Source organism: Belonocnema kinseyi, chromosome 7 (genome assembly GCF_010883055.1).
Source record: "Belonocnema kinseyi isolate 2016_QV_RU_SX_M_011 chromosome 7, B_treatae_v1, whole genome shotgun sequence".
NCBI lineage: Eukaryota > Metazoa > Arthropoda > Insecta > Hymenoptera > Cynipidae > Belonocnema > Belonocnema kinseyi.
Window position 1 is genome coordinate 82,693,234 of NC_046663.1, and position 21,144 is coordinate 82,714,377.

Below are 21,144 nucleotides of genomic sequence, written 5' to 3' on the forward strand. Positions count from 1 at the left end.
AATTATTTAAAATCAGAATAATTGGAGAAAGTCATTTGATTTCTTTAAGAGCAGGTACTTTCATTAACCTTCAAGGATAATAAATTGTAATTTTAAATATTTTTATTCCGTTTATTAAAAGGTTCGATGTTAAACATGCTAACCGGTCATCCTGATATAATCTTTTTATTCATTTATTGTCCTTGTATTTCTTTTATTTTGAGCTGCTTCCTCCTGATGATTATATTTTTAGTTAAAAATTTTATTTTTTGGTTGCACATTCAAAAATTTTGTTTGAAAGTCGACCTTTTTAGCTGAAAATTCCTCTTCTTGGATTGCAAACCTAACTATTCTAGTAGAATATTATCTTTTTGGTTGAAAATTCGTCTTTTTTATTTAAAAATTCATCGCTTTTGTTAGAAAGTTAATTTTTTATCGTTAAAAATTCTAATGCTTGGTTCAATTTTGGCTCCGATTATTCAAATATTTTGTTTGAAAATTGGTCTTTTTTGTTCAATTAAACTGTTTTTTTTTGTAAATTACAAATATTTTGGTTGAAATAACTTACTATGTTATTCATTGAGAATTCATATAGTTTGGTTGAAAATCCAATCACTTGGTTTAAGGCTGAACCACTTTGTTTAAAAATAATGTTCCTTGTTAATATTTATCATTTTAGATAAAAACTCAATTGATGTGTGAAATATTCGTATCTTTGGTTGGAAATTGATACTTTTTAATTGGAAGTTCAACTATTTTAGTTGAAAATTGAACTGTTTTGTAGAAAATTTGTCTTTTTTTGTTTGGCTACTAATATTTTTGTTTGAAAATATAACTATTTCAGTAGACGATTAATAATTTTCGTTGCAAATTCATCCCGTTGGTTGACAGTTTAACAACTTTGCTAAAATAGATTTTTTAAGGTAAATTTACTATTCCATTTTTGGTTTAAAGTTGATATTTTTTTATTAAAAATGCAAGTAGTTGGTTGAAAATTAACTTTTTTGTTGAAAATTAATATTTTGATGTTAAGAAATCAACTAAACGAAATTTTTTTTTTCTTTTCGGATCAAATATGAATGTGCATTAGTAGAAATTTCATATTTTTTGACAGAAATGCAACTAATTGAAAATTAATTTTCTTTGGTTGAGGATTCAACTATTTTCCTTGAAAAGTTGTCTTTTTTGATAGAATTCAACTGCTTTTTATTCCAAATTAAAATATCATTGAGAATTAATCTTTTCTTGTTGAAAATTCAATTACATGTTTGAAAGTTTAACCACTTTGTTCAAAAATTATTTTCTTGGTGAAGATTTATCATCTTAATTTATAATTTAACTGTGGTTTGTAGAGTATTTGCCTATTTTGGTTGAAAATTAATATTTTTTAACTGAAAATTCAAATATTACAGTTGAAAATTGAACTATTTGATTAAAAATTCAACTGTTTGATTGTAAGTTAACTTTTTTGTTGTAAATTCGCCTTTCTTGATAGAAAAATAATTTTTTGTGTGGAACATCATCTATTTAGTTGGAAGTTCATAATTTTTTCAAACTGAAAACTCAACGATATGTTCGAAAGTTGAGCTACTTTGTTCAAAATTATTTTTTCTTTAGATTCACCTCTTTGCTTGAGAATTGAACCATTTCGTTAAAAATTCGTTTTTGTTTGTTTAAAAATGATATTTTTCATCGAGAAATGTAATTATTCTATTATTGGTATAAAATGTATTATTTATAAGTTTCAAGTGCATCTAATTGAACGAAAATCCGTGTCTTTTTTTAAAATTCGTCTTCTTTGTAGAAAATTAATCTGTTTTGTTGTAAAATCATCTTTTTGGTTGAGGATTCAACTATTTTGTGAAAAATTCCTATTTCTTTTGTTGAACATAACTGATTGAAAATCTTTTTTTCGTTGATAATTAATTTTTTCAGCTCAGAATTTTGCGTTTTTATTCTTGGCTGAAAAATTATCTTTTTGAGTTAAAAAGTAAACTGTTTCGTTGACAATTTTGGTAGAAAATTCATCTTCTTGGTTGAAAATTCGTCTTTTTGTTTATGAATTCATCTTGGTAGGTTGAGAATTAAAATATTTATTTAAAAACTAAACTATTTGGTTGAAAATGTAATTGCTTTTGGTTAATTGCAAAATTTTGTTGCAGATTTAGTTACATATTTTGTTAAAAATTAAAGTATTCTGCAGATTTTTTGGTCGAAAATTCAACTGTTTTCTTTAACACTCGTCTATTCGAATAAATCACTTTTCCTTTTGGATTGAATATTCGTCTTTTATGTTAAAAAAATAATCTTCAGGGTGGCCGTATTAATCGAAGAAAAAAATTCCTGGTTTTTCTCTGTTCTCTAACATTTTTCACGGTCAATAAAATTGAAAATTTCGAACTCTAAAGCTAAATATTTTACCATTTGAAGTAATAAAAAATAAACTACAAATTAAAGCACTCAAATTAGAACTCTTGAATTTTTCACTTTTGAAATTGAAACCTAAAAGTTTTTAATTCCAAAATTTTGTATTGAAATGCCCCATAATTTACACGTAAACAATGCAAGGTTCTAAAACTTTTCAATTGAATATTTTTAAGTGAAATGCAGATAAACTGCAAAATTTAGAATTTTCATAAATTAATGAGTTTAACGTTAGAGATTCAATTATAAAAATATAAATCCACGTTATCATTTTCGATGCTCTAAGTTATAGAATCAATGAACTTTCAAATGTTCAAAATTATATTATTTCAACCAATTTTCTGCTAGAAACGTTAAAAATTAAATTGATTTAAACTTATTTATTTAATCTTTCAGATTCTTTTTCAATAATTTTGGAAACCTTTTAAAATCTTTTTGTATATTCTAGGATATTTCGTAGGAATCTTAAGAAAATATTTTGATTCTCTTGATCCTTTAATAATTTTTAATAAGTTTATAATTTTTTCCTAAATCTGGAAAAATCTAAATATATTTTTTCAATTAGGCTGTGACTATTTGAACTGCATTTTCGGTACGAATAGCCGAATTTTTTTCGGTACACACTTCGTTTATATATTTTGAAATCCTAAGTTTTAAATTAATTTTGAATCTTTTCAAAGCTTCTAAATACTTCTTAAAATTACTGAATTTTTTACAAATAATAAGTGTTCAATTGTTACTTAAACATCAAAATTGAACAATTTCACTTACAAATTAAACATTAAAAAAAATAATAATAAATTCGAAATTTTAACGATTCAAGGCCTTCGATATCAAACAATTCATCTTCAAATTGTTTACTTTTAAATATTTGTTTTCAATTTAATCCTCTTAAATGAAAAGTCAAATATTGTAAAATATTAAATAATTATTCTTTTTCCTGATTAAAAAATTTGAAATTGAATGGATTAAAAATTGATTATTTTAGACTGAAAAATTATGTGAAATTTGGTAAGAGCCTTTAATTGCAAATACATTATTTTGAAGTTATTTTTCAGTGAAAAATATTTTATAAAGTTTCAGTCGGATGTTTGCATTTTTTTAATGACTAAGACTTTCGTATTGAAACAGTTTAATTTTTGATGTTAAAATCTGAAATTTTATAATTTTGCACGGATTTCGAATCGTTTTTTTTTCAAATCAATTATTGTCCCCTTTTAATACTTAAATTATAGATTCATTTTACAAATAATTTATTTATATTTACAGTTGATAAAATAAAAAAATTTCAACTTCAAACGCTTTTAATTGTTCACTGAATTATTTCATAATTGAAAAAGATAACAATTCAACTAACTATAACATTTTTTCAAAACGTTTTCAGTCAAAAAATAATTTCACTGTCAATTCTCGGTCTCAAAAAATTCCCGGTCCAGCGACCATTGATTTATTCCTTTTATAAAAGAGAATCTATATTAAAAATGAGCCCCTCAGAGCAAAAGCGAGACAATTCCTCTATTAAAACATAGAATTTGTCCCACTTTTCTCCGGAATAAATAACCTATTTCCTTCTATTATATACTTATCGAAGTAGAGCTCAAAATTCAAAGTCAAGTTAAAGAAGTGAAAGTTCGTTAAATATTTTATTATAACAATCTTTTTAACAAATGTAAACAATTATTTGCGCAAATCCTACTATAATACAATATTTTACATTGTTCCTTCTACTATGTAATTAATAGGGATACATAAAATCACCGAAGCATACCAAATTCTGTACATATATGCATCTTACAAAGATACTATTATTTATATATAATTTGATTAACTACCAGAGATTATTAGGAATATTAATCCGAATTTTAAATACTCTCGGAATTTGATCAATTGAAGAAGAAAAAATAGTTTAATTCATTTGTTACTCTAAAAAAGACTCAAAAGATCGATCTGTTAAAATCCAAGATAAATCTTAATAATCACGACGAAGTCAGTGACTGTATTAATACCAAATGAAACAGCATAATACCAGAGAGTAAATACAAAATCTGCATATTAGTCGCCTTAGGTACTGGATTCGAGTCAATTATCGGTTCGCTAACAGTGCTACTCGATTTAATCTCATGCAAAGGAAGAGAATTTGTCTTTTTCAGAGTCTCAATTATTTCCGAAAGTTTTTCATTGGAACTTGCTTCCAAAGAGAGAAAGCTCTCTCTAAAAGTAGCTTCATTTTTACGCTGCGCCTCAGCTATCACATTTCGAACATCGACTATCCTCCTGTTATTGTAAATCATAGATCCGGTTAGTGATAAAATGGCTAGCAAAGCCGAAGCAAGAATGGACAAGTACTTGTATTTCTGAGCATTCATAGCTTGACTGTCGTGATATTCTTTGATTGCAGTAGCCAGCTGGGTGAAGTGATCCCTCTCCTCATTTTCTAAAAGGTTCAGTTGATTTCTAAGTCTCGCCTCTTCTTGAAGACCTTTATTTTCCATAATCGTCAGTTGCACGTATTTCGAATCGTCGCGTTTAGTTTGCACCAGTTCGGCGTATATTTCTTTCAATTTGTCGTTTAGGAGAGAAGACTGGCGATGTAGGGATCGCCGCTCTTCCTGGCATTTAAAGAGAGTGTCCTGGACACGAATTACGTTCGCTTTGGCTACTTCGATGGTATCCAAACCAGTTAATTGTTGGTACCATTTCCACCAATTTATGAGTCGAACTGGTATTGGACTTGAGGGTTGCAAAGCGGCTGCATTCAAATCTTGTATTATAGTTGTGCCTGCGCCATTCACTTGCTAAAATTAAAAACAATATTCTCATGAAATTTTAGCAAACTTCAAAAATTTATGTACCAAACATACATTTACATTTGAAATCTTTTGCTAGACCGATAACTTCATTTGCAAAATTCCCTGATTTAGCCTTGACTAATTTTTCATTTTTATTAATCATTAATATTCAAATACCAGAATTTTTCTCTTGTAATGTTCTTAACATTGAATCGTTTACAAACGGAATAAAACAGTATTTTAGATACAAATTTAAAATGGTCAAATTTATTAAATTATTTTTTTGTCTTTTCTACTATAAAAGATTAGTTTTTAACAAAATACTTGAATTTTCCACAAAATAATTCAATATTGACCAAAATAGTTGAATTTTCAACATAAAAAGATAAATCCCAACAAAAAAGTATCATGGTTTATATTTTATTAAAAAAAGATAAAATGTATACAAGAACAAAATAATTTTAAAACCAAAAAGACGATTTTCCAACAAATAAAGATTTTTCACTCAAGAAATAAATAAAAGCATATCTAAAGTAATAAACCTTCAAGCCAAAAGACGAATTTTCTCTACAAAAATTAAATTTTCAACTAAAAAAGATTAATTCTAAAAAAATGGAAGGTACATTTTTAACTAAATCAATTAAGAAAGACTATTTCTTAACAAAATAGTTAAACTATCAGCCGAAGAGATGAACTTTCAGTTAAAACTGTAAATTTTCAAGAAAAAAAATGATATCCTAACAAAGTGATTCAAAGAATCTTTCAAACAGAATAATTAAATACTTAAGACAAGAAGAATTTTTAACAAAAAAGTAGCACGTTCATGTTAAAAATTTTAATACCACTAAAACAGATAAAATTTTTTAATCAAAAAGATAAACTTTGAAAAAGATATTTGAATTTACTGGTAAAAAAGATTTTAGTTGACTTTTCACTATCAAAATATCTATTATTTTACAAAAAATAAGTTTCTACGAACAAAATTCAATTCTCAATGTAATAAGGCGAATTTTTCAACCAAAAAGGATGAACTTTTAACAGAAAACTTTAATTCTCTACCAGATTGCAGTTGCATTTTTAAATTTTATTCAAGAAAGCTGAAATTTTTACTTAAACAGATGAATTTATAATAAAAAACGAAAAATTGTTTTTTAAAGTTTAAACAAAAAGTCAATTTCCTACAAAATAGTTACATTTTCAACAAAACAGCAGAATTTTCAACCAAAAAGTATGACTTTTCAACCAAAAAGTTGCATTTTTATCCAAGAAAGGTGTAATTTCTACTAAAGCAGCTGATTTTTAAAACCAAAGCCAAAATTTGAAAAAAGAGGTTGAATTTTAACAGAACAGTTGCACTTTTATTCAAGAAAGGCGAAGTTTCTTCTAAAATAGATCAGTTAGAAAAAAATAGTTAAATTTGTAATCAAAGAAGATTCCAATTCACTTTCCAACCCCAAAATAAGAATAGTAAACAATAAGTTAATTTTCTGCAAAATAGTTGAATTTTTAACCAAATATATGACTTTTTAACAAGATTGGTAGATTTTCAACCAAACAGTTACATTTTTGTCTAAAAAAATGAAATTTCTACTAAAGCAAGTGAATTTTTAAATCAAAAAGACAAATTTTCAACAAAAAAATGAAATTTTCATCAGAAAAGATTTTAATTAAATTTATAAGAAAAAAATAGGAATTTGAAACAAAAAGTAAATTTTCTAGGAAATAGTTTAATTTTCAACAAAACAGTTGCATTTTTTCCAAGGAAGATGCAATATTTATAAAGAAAAATATGAACTTTTAAATCAAAAAGACAAAGTTTCAGAAAAAAAATAGTTTTTATCCAAAAAAACTTTCAGTTGACTTATCAGCACCAAAATATGAATTTTAAACAAAAGGTAATAAAACAGTTGAATTTGCAACAAAAAGGATGTCTTTGAACAAAATTGCTAAATTTTCATCCAAATAATAAAATTTATAACTGAAAAGATAATCTTCATTCAAATTTTTTTATTTGAGCCTTCAAGGAACCAAAATTTAATCATTCCAGAAATAAGCATTACAATTATACATTTGAATTGAAACCTCTAAAACTCAAAGTTGTCAAAATTTTGTGGTTTTAGATATGATTATAGAATGATGAAATTTTAAATCGATCTTGTTCAAAAATGTCATACATTTACATGATTTAAAGAATTAGAAGAACAGTTAGCATTTTTTCTACTAAAGTTGAAAAAGAACAACTTCTAGGTCCACTGCAACCCTGAATATCTTTCGTAGAGATAACTTTTCCTGAAGTCAGCATTATTCTCATGTAAGTAAAAAAAAAAAAGTTTAAAAATAACTTGCGGAAGTCAAATCTTGTTCAACTTTGGAAGTTTCTTTTGGAAAAATTCTTCATTCCATTTTAAAGCGATATTTATGGACCATTTTCAATTTTTTGTTGGGTTAAACTTTTATTTTATTGCAAATATCACTGAAAATATGTATTTGGGATCCCTTGTCACCCGCGTAAAATTTGAAATAGATCTATCTATATCTTGAAGTTCGGCGGGATTAAAATAATTGTTAGAAATTTGTAATCGACAGAGTTTTACATAGATTGTTAATATTAATTTTTGCTTCATCTACATAATATGCTCAATTTTCCAAAATCTGTTAAGATTTTATTATTACCCAATTTTCCTGGGCCAAGTCGCATTTTTATAAACTTCAAAAAGCTAAAATAAATTTTAAACCTACATTTCTTTTGAGTTTCTATATGTTCGGAAAAATTGTAAAGTAGTTTGCAAAGCTTTTAAAAATTATTTTAACTATTTTAGGCATATAAAAATGAGATTTTATCCTAGTAAAACTAAAAATATGGAAATAAATAAATGAAAATGTATAAATCCTAAAAATATTGAAAAGAATTGAAAAAAGCAAGATTTTTGAAAATCCCAGCGAAAAAAGAACCTTTCCAGTGCTAGGCTGTTGCACATGAATTAAATCAACAAACAATTAACATTATTGATTTTCAGATTCAAATAATGGATTTTTGTTCGCAAAGTATACTTCTGCGTTAAAATTACTAGCTTTTATCTAAACTGAAAAATCAGTGCAAAAATTTCGAAATGTTCCAAATTATTGTATTTTTAAGGAGTTTTAAATTAGACATGCCAAATTTAACAATTAAAATTTGTCTAAATTATAAATAATGTTTAACTTATAATTCAAATTATTTCAAGTAGTTTTATATTAACAATTGGTTCAATTGTTATTTATGCATCAAAATTGAACGCTTTCTTTTAAAAATAAAAAAAAATTAATAGAATAATTAAAATTATAACGGTAAGTCAAATTTGGCTAAATATTTAACACAATAAAATTAACATTTTTTTTATTCAAATCATTATATTGAACAGTTTCAATTTCAAGTCATTTTTAATTGTCAAAGTTAACAAATGAACTTTAAAAAAAAGAGTTGAAATTAAAATCATTTTAAATTGCATTATATATGTATCATATGATATGGAATTTGTGATATTTTAAGTATAAATAAAAAAAGTTAAGTAAATAGAGAAAAAATAAAATCATAACCTCTTGATATGAGGACACGAGCGAGAGGAATATATATATATATTTTTTTTTTTGAAAAAGATGGAATTGCACAATACCTTTACAATATTTCCGTATTTTTCAGTTGCAACGTGTTGCATATTTGTTAATTTTTCTTGAGCTTTTTCCGAAGCATTTCCAAGTGCAGTACTCGCATTATTTAAAAGCGAGGACTTGTGGAATCGTTCCGTGATTAATTGTAAAAAGCGACGGGAATTATTTGCCATTATTTATCCCCTATTTTAAATCGCAACTTTATTTTGCTTTACTGTTAACCTATTAACAAAAATCCAAATCAAAACATCTTTATCGTGTTTATGTGATGACAAGTGAGGTTATGTTCTATCTTTTTCCAGCCCCCAACCCCTCTCACGCACACACACACACACACTTTCGCTAAATCGAACTATCGAATATCCAAGTGTCAAGGTTAGGTTATGTCAGGTTATGTCCGTTATGCCAAATTCGTGTTGAGTCGGGTTCGTTCTGTTTTCTGGAGGCCGCACATGATGCTCAAACATTGTAATTAGCGCAGGTTATGAGCATTCGCAGTATTCTCTAAAAGAAGCATAACTATGGCTTTTATTATGAAGCATTATTTACGAATAATTAGTTAGAATCAGTGCAAAACTTTATGAACAAAATATTCGATGTTCGCAGTAACATGTGTTTGTCACAAAAGGCGGGAAATTTAAGATATTGTGATTTTTGAGCTTAAATTTACATTTCTCGGAGTTAATACTGATCAAGAATAAAAATATATATTATCTTCTAATTATGTAACGATATTAAGTGTTTTCTTAGATTAAAGTCAGGTTTTCCCACTTTTTCTAGTGTTTTTAATTTAGTCACGTGGGTTTGCTTTGTCTATACTGTCTGAAGTGTCTCCATTATGTCGTCGAGTATGGAAAGCGCGGCGAGTAGTGCGAGTTTGCAAAAACAAAAGCGAGGCGTGTATTTGATAGAGAGTGTGCTTCTAAATGTGATTCCAGAAGTTTTGAAATTAGATTCCGACAATGTCGTACTATTATTATTACGTCGCGTCTAATTACAATAACGATTACGACGAATATTACGAAAACGGAGAATACTGTGAAGACTAAGAATCCTGTGAAGAGGAAGAGTCTTGTGAACAAGAAGCCTGTGAAGAAGAATCATGTGAAGAGGAAGATTCTGACACCGAAGACGAGGAAGAATTCTTGAATTTTTATTTTGATAAAAAAGGATGTTACCATTACGAGGATTCCAACGACGAAGATTATTCTGATTCTGAGGATTCCGTCGATGAAGAATATTATGATTCTGAAGATTACGACGACGAAGAATAGGAATCTGACGAGGAAGACGAAGATTGTTACTGCGGATATTACGAAGAATACCCACAAAATTCAGAATTGAAAAAACCTGTCTCAATCAAAAAAATGGGAAAAGGTGAAAAAAGAAGAGGCAAGAAGCGAACAAAAGCTGAAGCCGACGAGGTCCAGGTAATGAATTTAATATATTTTTTACATTTCTTCACCTACAATAGAATCTGAAATTGACTTTTTAAGTTTATAGTCATCCCGTTACAAAAACAAACTTTAGGAAAATAATTATTACAGGGTTATATTACACCCTAATATAATATTCCTGTTAGTAATTTATTTGCCTGTTTTTGTATTGTTTGCAATTGCTTCCTTTGGATGATAATATTTTAAAATAAAAATGTAGTTGTGTGTGATTCTGAATCATTCTATTTAGATCATTATATTTTCCAAATAAGCAAAGAAATAATCAAAAAATGTGAATACATTTCTAAAATCGCTAATTTTTAATAAATTATTTATACAAAAATTGAAATAAAAGGATTTCTTTCAAAAAAAAAAAAAAGAATTATTATAATATTAATAAGCAAGCCCTGCAGATTAGCACGAATCATAAGTTTAGTGTCTCTATTAAAAAATGTTAATTTGAGATCGAAAAGAAATCTATTTTTTCAGGAATAATTTTATGCAAAATGAGCATGAAAAAGATTCACAATGAAAAACCAATGATGTGATTCAAAATATTTATTGACTGACAAATCTTTATCTGCCAAGAATTGTCTTTTTTTGTTGAAAATAATTTTTTTACTGTAAATTTAAGTTTTCCATTTTTAATTGAAACTCATGTATTCTTTTGAAAATTCGTCTTTTTGTTTTGAAAATTCTTTTCTTTTTGCAGAAATTTGATCTTTTTGGGTTGAAGTTTTGAGAATTCATTTTTGTAGTTTGAAATCTCAATTATGTATTGGGTTAAAAATTCAAGTATTTTTGTTGAAAGTTGTATTTGTTTATTGAAAAATCCACTCATTAGTTGAAAATGTAACTATTTTATTGAAAATTAATTTTTTTTAACATTTTTTGTCGACAATTCAACTGTCTTCTTAGAAGTTTGTCTTTTTGTCTTGAAAATGTAACTATTATTTATGTTAGATAAAAATTCGAATATTTTGTTAAAAAATAAATGATTTTGTTGAAAATTGAATTTTTTTTTTTGAAAATTTTATTATCTGTTTGAGTTCAGTCTTTTTTTCATAAAAATTAGACCATTTGGTTAGAAACTTATCTTTCTAAATTTAAAACTTAACAGTTTAATTAAAAATTTAACTTTTTTTTTGAAAATTGAATTATTTTGTGAATAATGCTTTTTCGAAATTTTTCAATTATTTTTCCATATTCAGATTTAAATATATGAAAGATGTGAAATTTTAAAACTATAAATGTTGTATTGTGCCAATTAAAAAAAATTAACGTTGTTAGAAATTCAATTTTATACGTTCTAAATTTTGAAATGATCGACTTTTTATTTTTAGAATAGAATGTTGAATTTTGAACAGTTAAATTTTGTAGAAAATTCGTCTATGCAAAATTTAACTGTTGAATTTTCATTAATGAAGATTAATTGTCGGCTAAAAAGAAGAATTTTTAACGAAATAGATGCGCTTTCTACAAAATATTTAAATTTTCAAATGAAAAATAACAAATTTTTCATTCAAAAAGGGAACATTTAAATTTTGAGTTTAAAAATTAATTTTCAACCAAATAGACCAATTTTCAACCCTAGAGATAAATATCCAACTAAAGTGATCACGTTTTTACCAAAAAAATGAATTTTTGACCAAAGTAGTACAAATTTGCTTATTTATTTTTTTTATTGGCCTATCAAATTGAATAATAATGATTATTCATTTGTACAAGTAGCTTTATTTTACTATATTTAACTATATTCTTGAAAATTTATGTATTATGTTGAAAATTCGTTCTTTTTTATGGAAAATTAATCTTCTTCGTTGAAATTTTATCTTTTCTTAAAAATTCAACAGTTTGCAATTTATTCTCTCTCTTGAATGAAAAATCACTACATTTTTCCTGTAAAATTCTTTTTTGCAACGAAAATTTAACTACTTGGTTGAAAATTCAACTCTTTTCTTAAAAATTCTTTTTTTTTAATTTAGTTTGTTTGTTTGAAAATGATTTCTGTTTTCTGTAAAAAATTATATTTTTTTAAACTGAAAATGTAACTATTCTAATTAAATATTCCATCATTACAGTAAAAAATTCATCTCTTTAGTTAAAAATTATTTTTTTTTATAATTAATTCATCAGTTTTGTTGAAGATTCAATTTTTAACTGAAAATTTATTTATTACATTTTTTAGTAAAAACTGATCTTTTTTAGGTCAAAATTCAACTATTGGGTTAAAAATGGTATTTTTTCAGTTAAAAACTCACGTATTTTGTTGAAAAGTCGTCTTTCTTTGTTGAAAATTTATTTGCTTTTTTAAAAATTCATCTTTTGGTTAAAAAATTCAAGTAATTCTTGTAAATATTCACATATTTATTTGAAAATTTATATTTTAGTTTGAAAATAAAACTACTTGATTTAAAGTTAAACTTTGTTGTTAAAAATAAATATTTTTGGTTTAAAATTCCACTTTTCCAGTTGAAGGATCATCATTTTAGTTGAAAATTTATAATTTTGGTTAATTTTTTGTTTGAAAATTAATGTTTGTGAATAAAAATTCAATTATTCCATTTTTGGTACAAAACGAATAGTTTTTGGTTCAAAATTCAACTGTTTGGTTCCAAAATTAATATTTTTTAGTAAAAAATTCAATTATTCTTATCAAATATTTTTACTTTAAAAGTTAGGAATTTTAAATGGTTCAAATTAAATTTAATATGATACCCACATTAATTTTACCTAAATATTCACTGAATTTTCTGTATAAGAAGATATAGTAAAAATTTGTTTCCATTGTTATTTAAAGTCATGAACTTGAGGGACAAATTCAAGAAATGATTATATATTGAGTATTATTTCATTATTATTTATACAATTATTATTACAAACCAGCGATTAATTAAATGTTTATTCAATTAATCGATGGTTCTAATACATTTAAAAATACATTGTAATGTAAATGATCTTTTTAAAAAACGCGAGATATTTGAATGGTTCCGCACTATGAAAAATTATACCTTGAAAAAACTTGGGATACCTGGAGAAAAGCCTGGAATTGGCACAGATTTTTTTTCCAGTATTTGAGTAGGCGCCCTTATTTCGTTTTAAAATGATTTTTCTTTTCTAGGGACCAAGTACCGATGATAATTATGAATCAGTCGAGACAAAGGATGATGCTAATCTATCCGTGCGCGGATTACCATGCGTGGAATGGACCGATTCTCAATATGTCAGTGAAGTCGCCAATATCAGTCACTACCGAGCAGAGAATATTATTGAACTCTTCAAAGCCGACAACACCATTCCGTTCATAGCCAGGTACAGAAAAAATGTTACCGGCGGTTTGGAACCAGAACAATTGAGAATCATTAAAGAATGTTTCGAGCGTGCCAAATCGATCAGACACCGAGCAAACACCATCCTCACAATGATCGACAAGCTGGGAAAATGGAGTCCAGATGTTTACGCGATAGTCAAATCCACAAAATCCCTCAACGATCTGGAACACATTTATGCAATGTTCAAAGCTCCTCTGAAACGCGCTCTTTCCGAAAGAGCGCGCGAACTAGGCCTCGGAGCTGTAACTGAAGCTATACTCGAGGGCCAAAAGATCGACGATTTGTCGTCATATATCGACCAAAAACGAGAGGGATTGAAAACTGTTAAAGAAATTAAGGACGGAATTATTCACATAATAGCAGACGTTATCAGCAAACACAAGACCATGTTCGAAAAGATCCGTGAGTTGCGCAAGACTACAATAATTCAGATTGAAACCTCTCAGGGTAAAGGGGCAAAAGAAGATAATGTGAAGACGGAGAAAGCTGTGAAAATTGAGAAGAAAGTGAAAGTGGAGAAGAAGAACAATGATGCCAGCAAATTCGAGATCTACTACGATTTCAAATCGAACGAAAAGAACATCAAACCGCATCAGATTCTGGCAATCAATCGAGGAGAGTCGCAGAAATGTCTCGTGGTGAAAATCATCATTCCTGATTTTTTCGAGAGAGCCTTGAAGAATCATGTACTGACTCTTTATCAACAGGCGATCAGGACATCCCAAACTCATTCAAGTCTGATTCAAGAGGCATTTGATTACGCCTACAAGAAAAGCATCAAACCAGCTATAGTTCGTCGATTCAGGAACGAGATGAACGAGACGGCGGAAACTGCATCGATAGATGTCTTCTCAACGAATCTGAAACAACTGATTCTCACGCCTCCCTTTCGAGGAAAACCTGTGCTAGGGATCGATCCTGGATTTTACCATGGTTGTAAACTTGCTGTAGTGTCGGAAAATGGCGATGTTTTGGAAACAAATACAATATATCCACATTCTAGGCCGGGATCGTTTAAAGAGTCCGTGAGCAGTCTGGCGTCGATGGTGAAGACCTATAATTGCACCTCGATTGCTTTGGGTAATGGAACTGCTTGCAGAGAAACTGAAGTCTTCCTGGCTAATATGATCAAGGCTAACACTTTTGCCCCGTTGAATGTTTCGTATACGATCATCAATGAGGCGGGAGCCTCGATTTACAGTTGCAGCGACGAAGCGAAGAAAGAGTTTCCCAATCTGGATCCAAATCTGATTTCGGCGGCTTCGATTGCTAGGAGACTTCAAGATCCAATGGCTGAGTTGGTCAAGGTGGAGCCGAAACATTTGGGCGTGGGAATGTACCAGCATGATTTGCCTGAAAAGCGATTGGACCAGACTTTGAACGAGGTTGGTATGCAGATGTTACAGGCATTATATATAATCCCTAGGCATTATATATAATGCCTGGATATTATATATAATGCCCGGCACGAGATAGGCAAAGTATATAATCTTTATTTTGAATATAATGATGCAGTTAAAGAAGGCCATGAGAAATTGACCAAATCTTATAGGATTCAACACACGTTTACTCGCTATTGATTAAAACATGACATAATTTAATAGAATTTTGATTTGATGGAAAGGAATTACTGCGTAGCCACTGTCCTCAGTGACATCACTTTTTTTGCTGAATTTCATGAACGGTCAAAAGATTCAGTTTACTTGTAACAAACAACCATCTGAATAAGGGTAATTTTATTTTTAAAACATTGAATATTTAATTATTTATTAATATTTAATTTACAATTTTCATCAGATTTTGAATTTTTTAAATTAAAATTTAATCGAATTTTTAAGAGATTCGCGACAAGCAACTTCTCAAAATTTATTTTAACCCTTTTTTATTTAACGAAAAAGTTAGTTTAATTATTAATTTTCAGAAATGCCATTTTTGAAGATTTTCAGATTTATAAAAAAAGGTCTTAAATGAGTGCAAAAATAGTGTGTTCACATTTATACCTGTACACAGTTGACTTTCGATTTTTGCCGATCGATCACCTCTTCCCTTTCCAAATCTGTGTGTTTTAGGGAAAAATAAATTCCATTTTTTTTTAATCGGTCAACCCTAACTAGTGCCCCCGAGCTTTTGAAATTATGATGGGGTTTTAAATTAAAAAGGCTCGTCTTTCGAAAGAAATGTAAAAAAATAAGTACATTTTATTAACTTTTTATAAATTAAAGCTTGATCGCCTCTTAAGAAATGTTCAAGGAATAATTCACATCCATTAATTTCTAATGTTGACGCCCCACAGTGGTAAAAAACGTTTTTCTTTGTTCATAAACCTAATATCTCAAGATTGATTGAACGGAATTGAATGAAATTTAGACTGAATACAGTTCACGTCATACGTAATAAGAAAAAAATACTTCCAAGATCCAAATATATTTTCCAAGGCCGGAAAATCTATGGGAAATCGGGTATTTTTCATATTTTATTAATAAACTGACTCAAACTTTAGAAATAACGATACATTTTTTTATATTAACGCTTAAATTTCTTTATTTACATCGGCCAAACTAAAATCCAAAGGAAAATTGGTACCTCCGATTTTTCATTTTCCTGGAAAATTCTATAAAACAAGTAAAAAACGTGAATTTTCAGTTTTTCTATCTGGCAAAAAATGCACGTTTTTTTTCATGTTTTATCAAATTTTTCAGAAAAATGAAAAATCGGAGGTACCAATTTTCCTGTGGATTTCTGTTTGACCGATGTAAATTAACAAATTTAAGCGTTATTATAAAAAATGTATCATTGTTTCTTAAAGTTTAAGTGAGTTTATTTATAAAATATGAAAAGTACCTGATTTCCCATGGACTTTCCGGCCTTGGAAAATATGTTTGGATCTTGTGAGTATTTTTCCCTTATTAGATATGAAGTGAACTGTATTCAGTCTAAATTTCATTTAATTCTGTTCAGCCAATCTTGAGATATTAATTTAACGAACAAAGAAAATCGTTTTTTTACCACTGTACGCCCCCAATCCCCTTTTATTGTACCCGGAAATTCTCCATAAATGCTATATATCAGTTTTATGTAAATAATGTTGATTAATTTAAAGAATAATATTAATAACTTAAATTAACTTAATTCCCGATTTACAGGATGAAAGAATGATTTAAGTGAATAAAAATTGTTTAAACAATAAAAAAATATCCTGAAAAAATTACCTTTATTTTTCGTTAACTGTGTCATTAACCTGAGAAAAAAACTTAGGAAAAATTGTTTTAAACAAAATTATTAAAATAAATAATTTCCAAATATTTGAAGTTTTAAATATTATTATTGAAATTCATCAAGTATATGATTTATCCCGAAATATGTTGACTTTTTACTTTTTACATGTGAGAAAAAAATTGTTTAAACAAACAGTAATTGTTTAAAAAATAATATATAGTGAAACAATTTCAAATTTGATACTTTTTGTGACTTATGGAAATAGTTTCCAATTGGCCAGAAAAATGCAATTTATTCTGGTAAAAGCAAATTAATGAACAAAAGTCATTTTTGGGGATTTTTAGAGTTCTTAAATTTCCGAGAATTTAAGTTCAGATTATATAACCAAGAATATGGCAGAATTTAAAATAATTTAAGAATTTATGATTTTTAACAATATTTTTATTGTTCAGGTTATTTCAGCGGTTGAATATCAATTATTTTCTAGCTCATACTTATTCAGGAATTACAGTGTTTCATATACGAATTAAAATTTTTCAAATGTAATAATTTTATTTAAACAAATTTTTTTCTACTTTAAAAGATAGCTCTTTAACAAAATACTGGAATTTTCAACAAAATAATTGAATTTCTAACAAAATAGTTGAATATTCAACCTAAAAAGATAAATTGCCAATGAAAAAGTGTCATAGTTTATATTTTAAGAAAAAAAGAATTAAATTTATACAACAAAAGAAAAGAATTTTAAAACCAAAAAGACGAATTTCCAACAAATAAAGATTTTGAACTCAAAAAATAAATAAAAGTTTATGTAAATTATTGAACCTTCAAACCAGAAGACAAATTTTCTTCTTCACATAAATTCACTTGTTTAAACAAAAGATATGACTGTTCAACAAAAAATTAATTTTCCACACAACTGATGCATTTTTACGCAAGAACAAGGAAATTTAAAACTAAACAATAATTTTTTCACAACCAAAAAACGCGAATTTCTGACCAAAAAATATAAATCTTAAAAAATGAATTCTAAATAAAAAAGAAGTATTTTCCATTAAACAGTTACATTTTCAACCAGGCATAAGCCTTCAATAAAAAAAATCCACAATTTAGTTTAACTTTGACCCAAGTAGTTGAATTTTCAATTAAAAAAGATTAATTTATCACAAGGTAATTAAACTTTTAACCAAGGAGATAACTTTTTAACTTAAGATGTAAATCTTTAACAAAAAAATGCTTTTTTCACAAAGCGACTCAAACAAATTTTTTAAACAAATTAGTTGAATTATCAAGCAAAGACAAACGATTTTTAACCAAAACGTTGAATTTTCATACAAAAAATGAAATTTCTTCTATAACTAAGACGAATTTTTAACTAAAAAGGATTAATTTTTAACAAAATTGTTGAATTCTCTAGCAAATAGTTTCATTTTTATAAAAAATTATGAAATTTATCTTAAAGCAGAAGAATTTTTTATTGCAAAAAAAGTTAAGTTTTCATCCAAAAAAGATTCCAGCTAACTCAGTAACGTCAAAAATTGAATTTTCGTAACAAAAAAATAAGTTTCTGCGAAACAAATTGAATTTTCAATCCAAAAAGACGAATTTTTCAACCAAAAAGAACGAATTTTCAACAAAATAGTTCAATTCTCTACCAAATAGTTGCAATTTAATCAAAAAAGATCAATTTTGTACTAAAACAGATGAATTAGTAATAAAAATACAAAATAAAATTTTGTATAAGGGGAACTTTCATCCAGAAAATATTCTAGTTCATTTTTCAACACCAAAATATAAATTTTAAACAAAAAGTAACTTTTCTACGAGAGTTCAGTTTTCCAGAAAAAAGTATAATAGCTTAATTTCTAACCAAACATTTTCATTTATATAAAAAAAAATTTAATTTCTGCTAAAGCAAGCAAGCTTTAAAATAAGAAAGAGTCGGTTATATTCCGAGCAATATTCTCGTTACCGTTCTCAAAGTAATATAACCGGCTCAGAACTCTAGGGTTTTGCAACATTTAATTAATTAGAATCCATATATTTAATATAAAATGTCTGTTTTCCAATCTGCCATACGTATCGTGCTTTTTTCAGAAAGTAAAGAAATTGAATTTTACTATTTTTCATAAAATAACAAAGTGCCTCAAAATGCTATCCCAAGACGTTACAGGTGAAGAGTTATTTCGTTCTCCTGAAAAATTGTCTGAATAAGGGTTAGCCCTTTTTAGTCCCCGACCATTCAATTAACGTTGGATTAAGGCTAATACAGAATGGATGCGATTTAACTAACTTTTAAATAATGTCTAGATAATTCATGAAATGAACAATTTCATGTTAAATCTTGAAATTTCACACGTATTCATAAGAAAAAAGACGTTTTTTAGAATGTTATTCATAATCGTCAATACCAGGTAAATCGAGTTGAAACTTGAATTAATTTTTACCTTAACCTACTTGAAAAGTGGGCAAAATGTTGAATATTTAAGAAGGAACCCCAGAACTTTCTAGCATTATTGAAAGACAATATTGTTTAAAATAATACTCAGTTTCATAAAAAATTATGTTGGTTTGCTTGAACTAATTGTTAGCTCACACTAATTGAGAAGTTGAAAATAAGTTTAACAATTCGGAAGATCCTGACATTACGGGGCTTTTAAAGCACATTGTAAACTATATTTTTTAAAAAATTTAAAGAAAATTAGAAGCGGATTTTTATCCAAAATTGACTTTTAACATTCATTTTTGAAAAATACAAACATTTTTTAAAATCTTAAATTCAACATTTTTTTTAAACTGCGTCTCACTATGAATAATTTGAAAAAAGTACATCTTAATATCTTTGAAATCAGCAAATTAAGGAAAGTTAAAAAAAGGATAAATTGCACTCAAATAATGGAGAATATTTATTATACACTTTGCCTGGTCTCCTCTGGGCATTATATGTATATATAATGCCTAGGGATTATATACATTGCCTGTAACACAGATACAAGATTTCAAAAATTCTAAAAAAGTTCTAATATTTCACAAAGATTATAAAAGGTGGTCTTTTACTCAATAAAAATTGCAAAAAATTATTTTTGTTTAAAAAAAAGCCTATCCAATCACTTCACACGTAGTATATCACATGAAATTATGCAAATCTTAGTGAGTTTTTAATTTAAAATTCTTTAAAATTTCCAATTGTCTAATTTTAAAGATTTCAAATTAAAAAGCACGCAGTTTGTAATGGATAATTAAAGAAAAGTTTAATTTTAGTGGTTAAAAATCGAAATTCTAATCAAAAGAAAAACTATATCGTTGATTAAAAAATGTTTAAATGCAATTTTAAATATTCGGACAATTTCAAATTACAATTTTTTGGATATTGAATAGTTCTGAATTTAAAATGCTCCAAAGGAAATAATTTTTAATTAAACATTTCATAATTACATCATTTCAAATTTAATCGTTTAAATCTGAACTATTTCTAATTCATCCATTTTAAATATAAATTCTGAAACCTTGTCCAATTTTAAATTGTAGATATAAAAAAATTGAACTATTTCGAATGGAAGGCCTTAATTGTTAAACATTTGTCAATCTAAAAAGTTCGAAATGAAATAATTTTTGATTTTAAAGGTTTATAAACTGATTTCAAACCTTTTTAAAAAATTGAATAATTTCCAATTAAATGATTTTTTTCTAATCAATCATTTTGAATAGAACAATTTGAAATGAGAAACTTCATTATTATTCTTCGTTAATATTATAATTTCAGATTTAAAAGTTTAATACTGAATCATTTCTAATTAATCAGTTGAAAATACAACATTTTCAAATTTAAACAAATTAAAATGGTAGATTTAAAAAATTATGCCACTTCAAAACAAGAATTTTACTACTTTTGGAATGAACACTTATCGTTCGGCTTAGAAATATCATCTTTTTTGGTTGAAAACTCATATATTATGATTGAAAGGTAATTCTTTTTAACTAAAAAGTTTAATATTATATGTTGGTTAAGAAATTATCTCTTGTTTAAAAACTCTACTACTTGATTAAAAAGTCTTATTTTTTGGCCGACAATTCATTTTTTTTGTTAAAAAATCTTTTTTGTGTGTTGAAAATCCATGCTTTTGGATTGAAAATTCATCTTTTGGTAGAAAATTACTATTTTTGGTTTAAACTTTATCTTTTATGGCTGCAAGTTGATTATTCCTAATTTAAAAGTGTACTAATATATTTTCGGTTTAAAATTCTACTATTTGGTTGAAAAGCCATCTTTTTTGTTTGGAAATTCTATCATTTAGTTGAAGATTCATCTTGGTTGAAAAT

The 21,144-nt window shown here is 26.8% G+C and overlaps 2 protein-coding genes across 2 annotated transcripts in view; one reads left to right on the plus strand and one right to left on the minus strand.

Annotated features, from left to right (window-relative positions):
* Positions 1 to 4,033: 4,033 nt before the first annotated feature.
* On the minus strand, positions 4,034 to 9,240 carry LOC117176775. The gene is made up of 2 exons (XM_033367071.1): positions 8,846 to 9,240; positions 4,034 to 5,198 (listed from the first exon to the last, which is right to left on the minus strand). Exons 1-2 carry the CDS (start codon positions 9,011 to 9,013, stop codon positions 4,380 to 4,382), a joined length of 987 nt encoding a protein of 328 aa, XP_033222962.1. The 5' UTR covers positions 9,014 to 9,240; the 3' UTR covers positions 4,034 to 4,379.
* Positions 9,241 to 9,252: 12 nt separating this feature from the next.
* Positions 9,253 to 21,144, plus strand: part of LOC117176774 (S1 RNA-binding domain-containing protein 1) — a 17,402-nt gene continuing 5,510 nt past the window's right edge. The window contains exons 1-2 of the mRNA XM_033367070.1: positions 9,253 to 10,270; positions 13,398 to 14,993. Coding sequence (XP_033222961.1) covers positions 10,208 to 10,270; positions 13,398 to 14,993 — 1,659 coding nt within the window. The 5' untranslated portion in view covers positions 9,253 to 10,207. The remainder of the gene's footprint in view (positions 10,271 to 13,397; positions 14,994 to 21,144) is intronic.

Coding starts and splice junctions, on each gene's coding strand:
- LOC117176775 (XM_033367071.1), bottom strand. CDS start 9,013: ATGGCAAATAATTCCCGTCGCTTTTTACAATTAATCACGGAACGATTC. Junction 5,199..8,845: donor AATACGGAAATATTGTAAAG/GTATTGTGCAAT, acceptor TTTTAATTTTAG/CAAGTGAATGGCGCAGGCAC.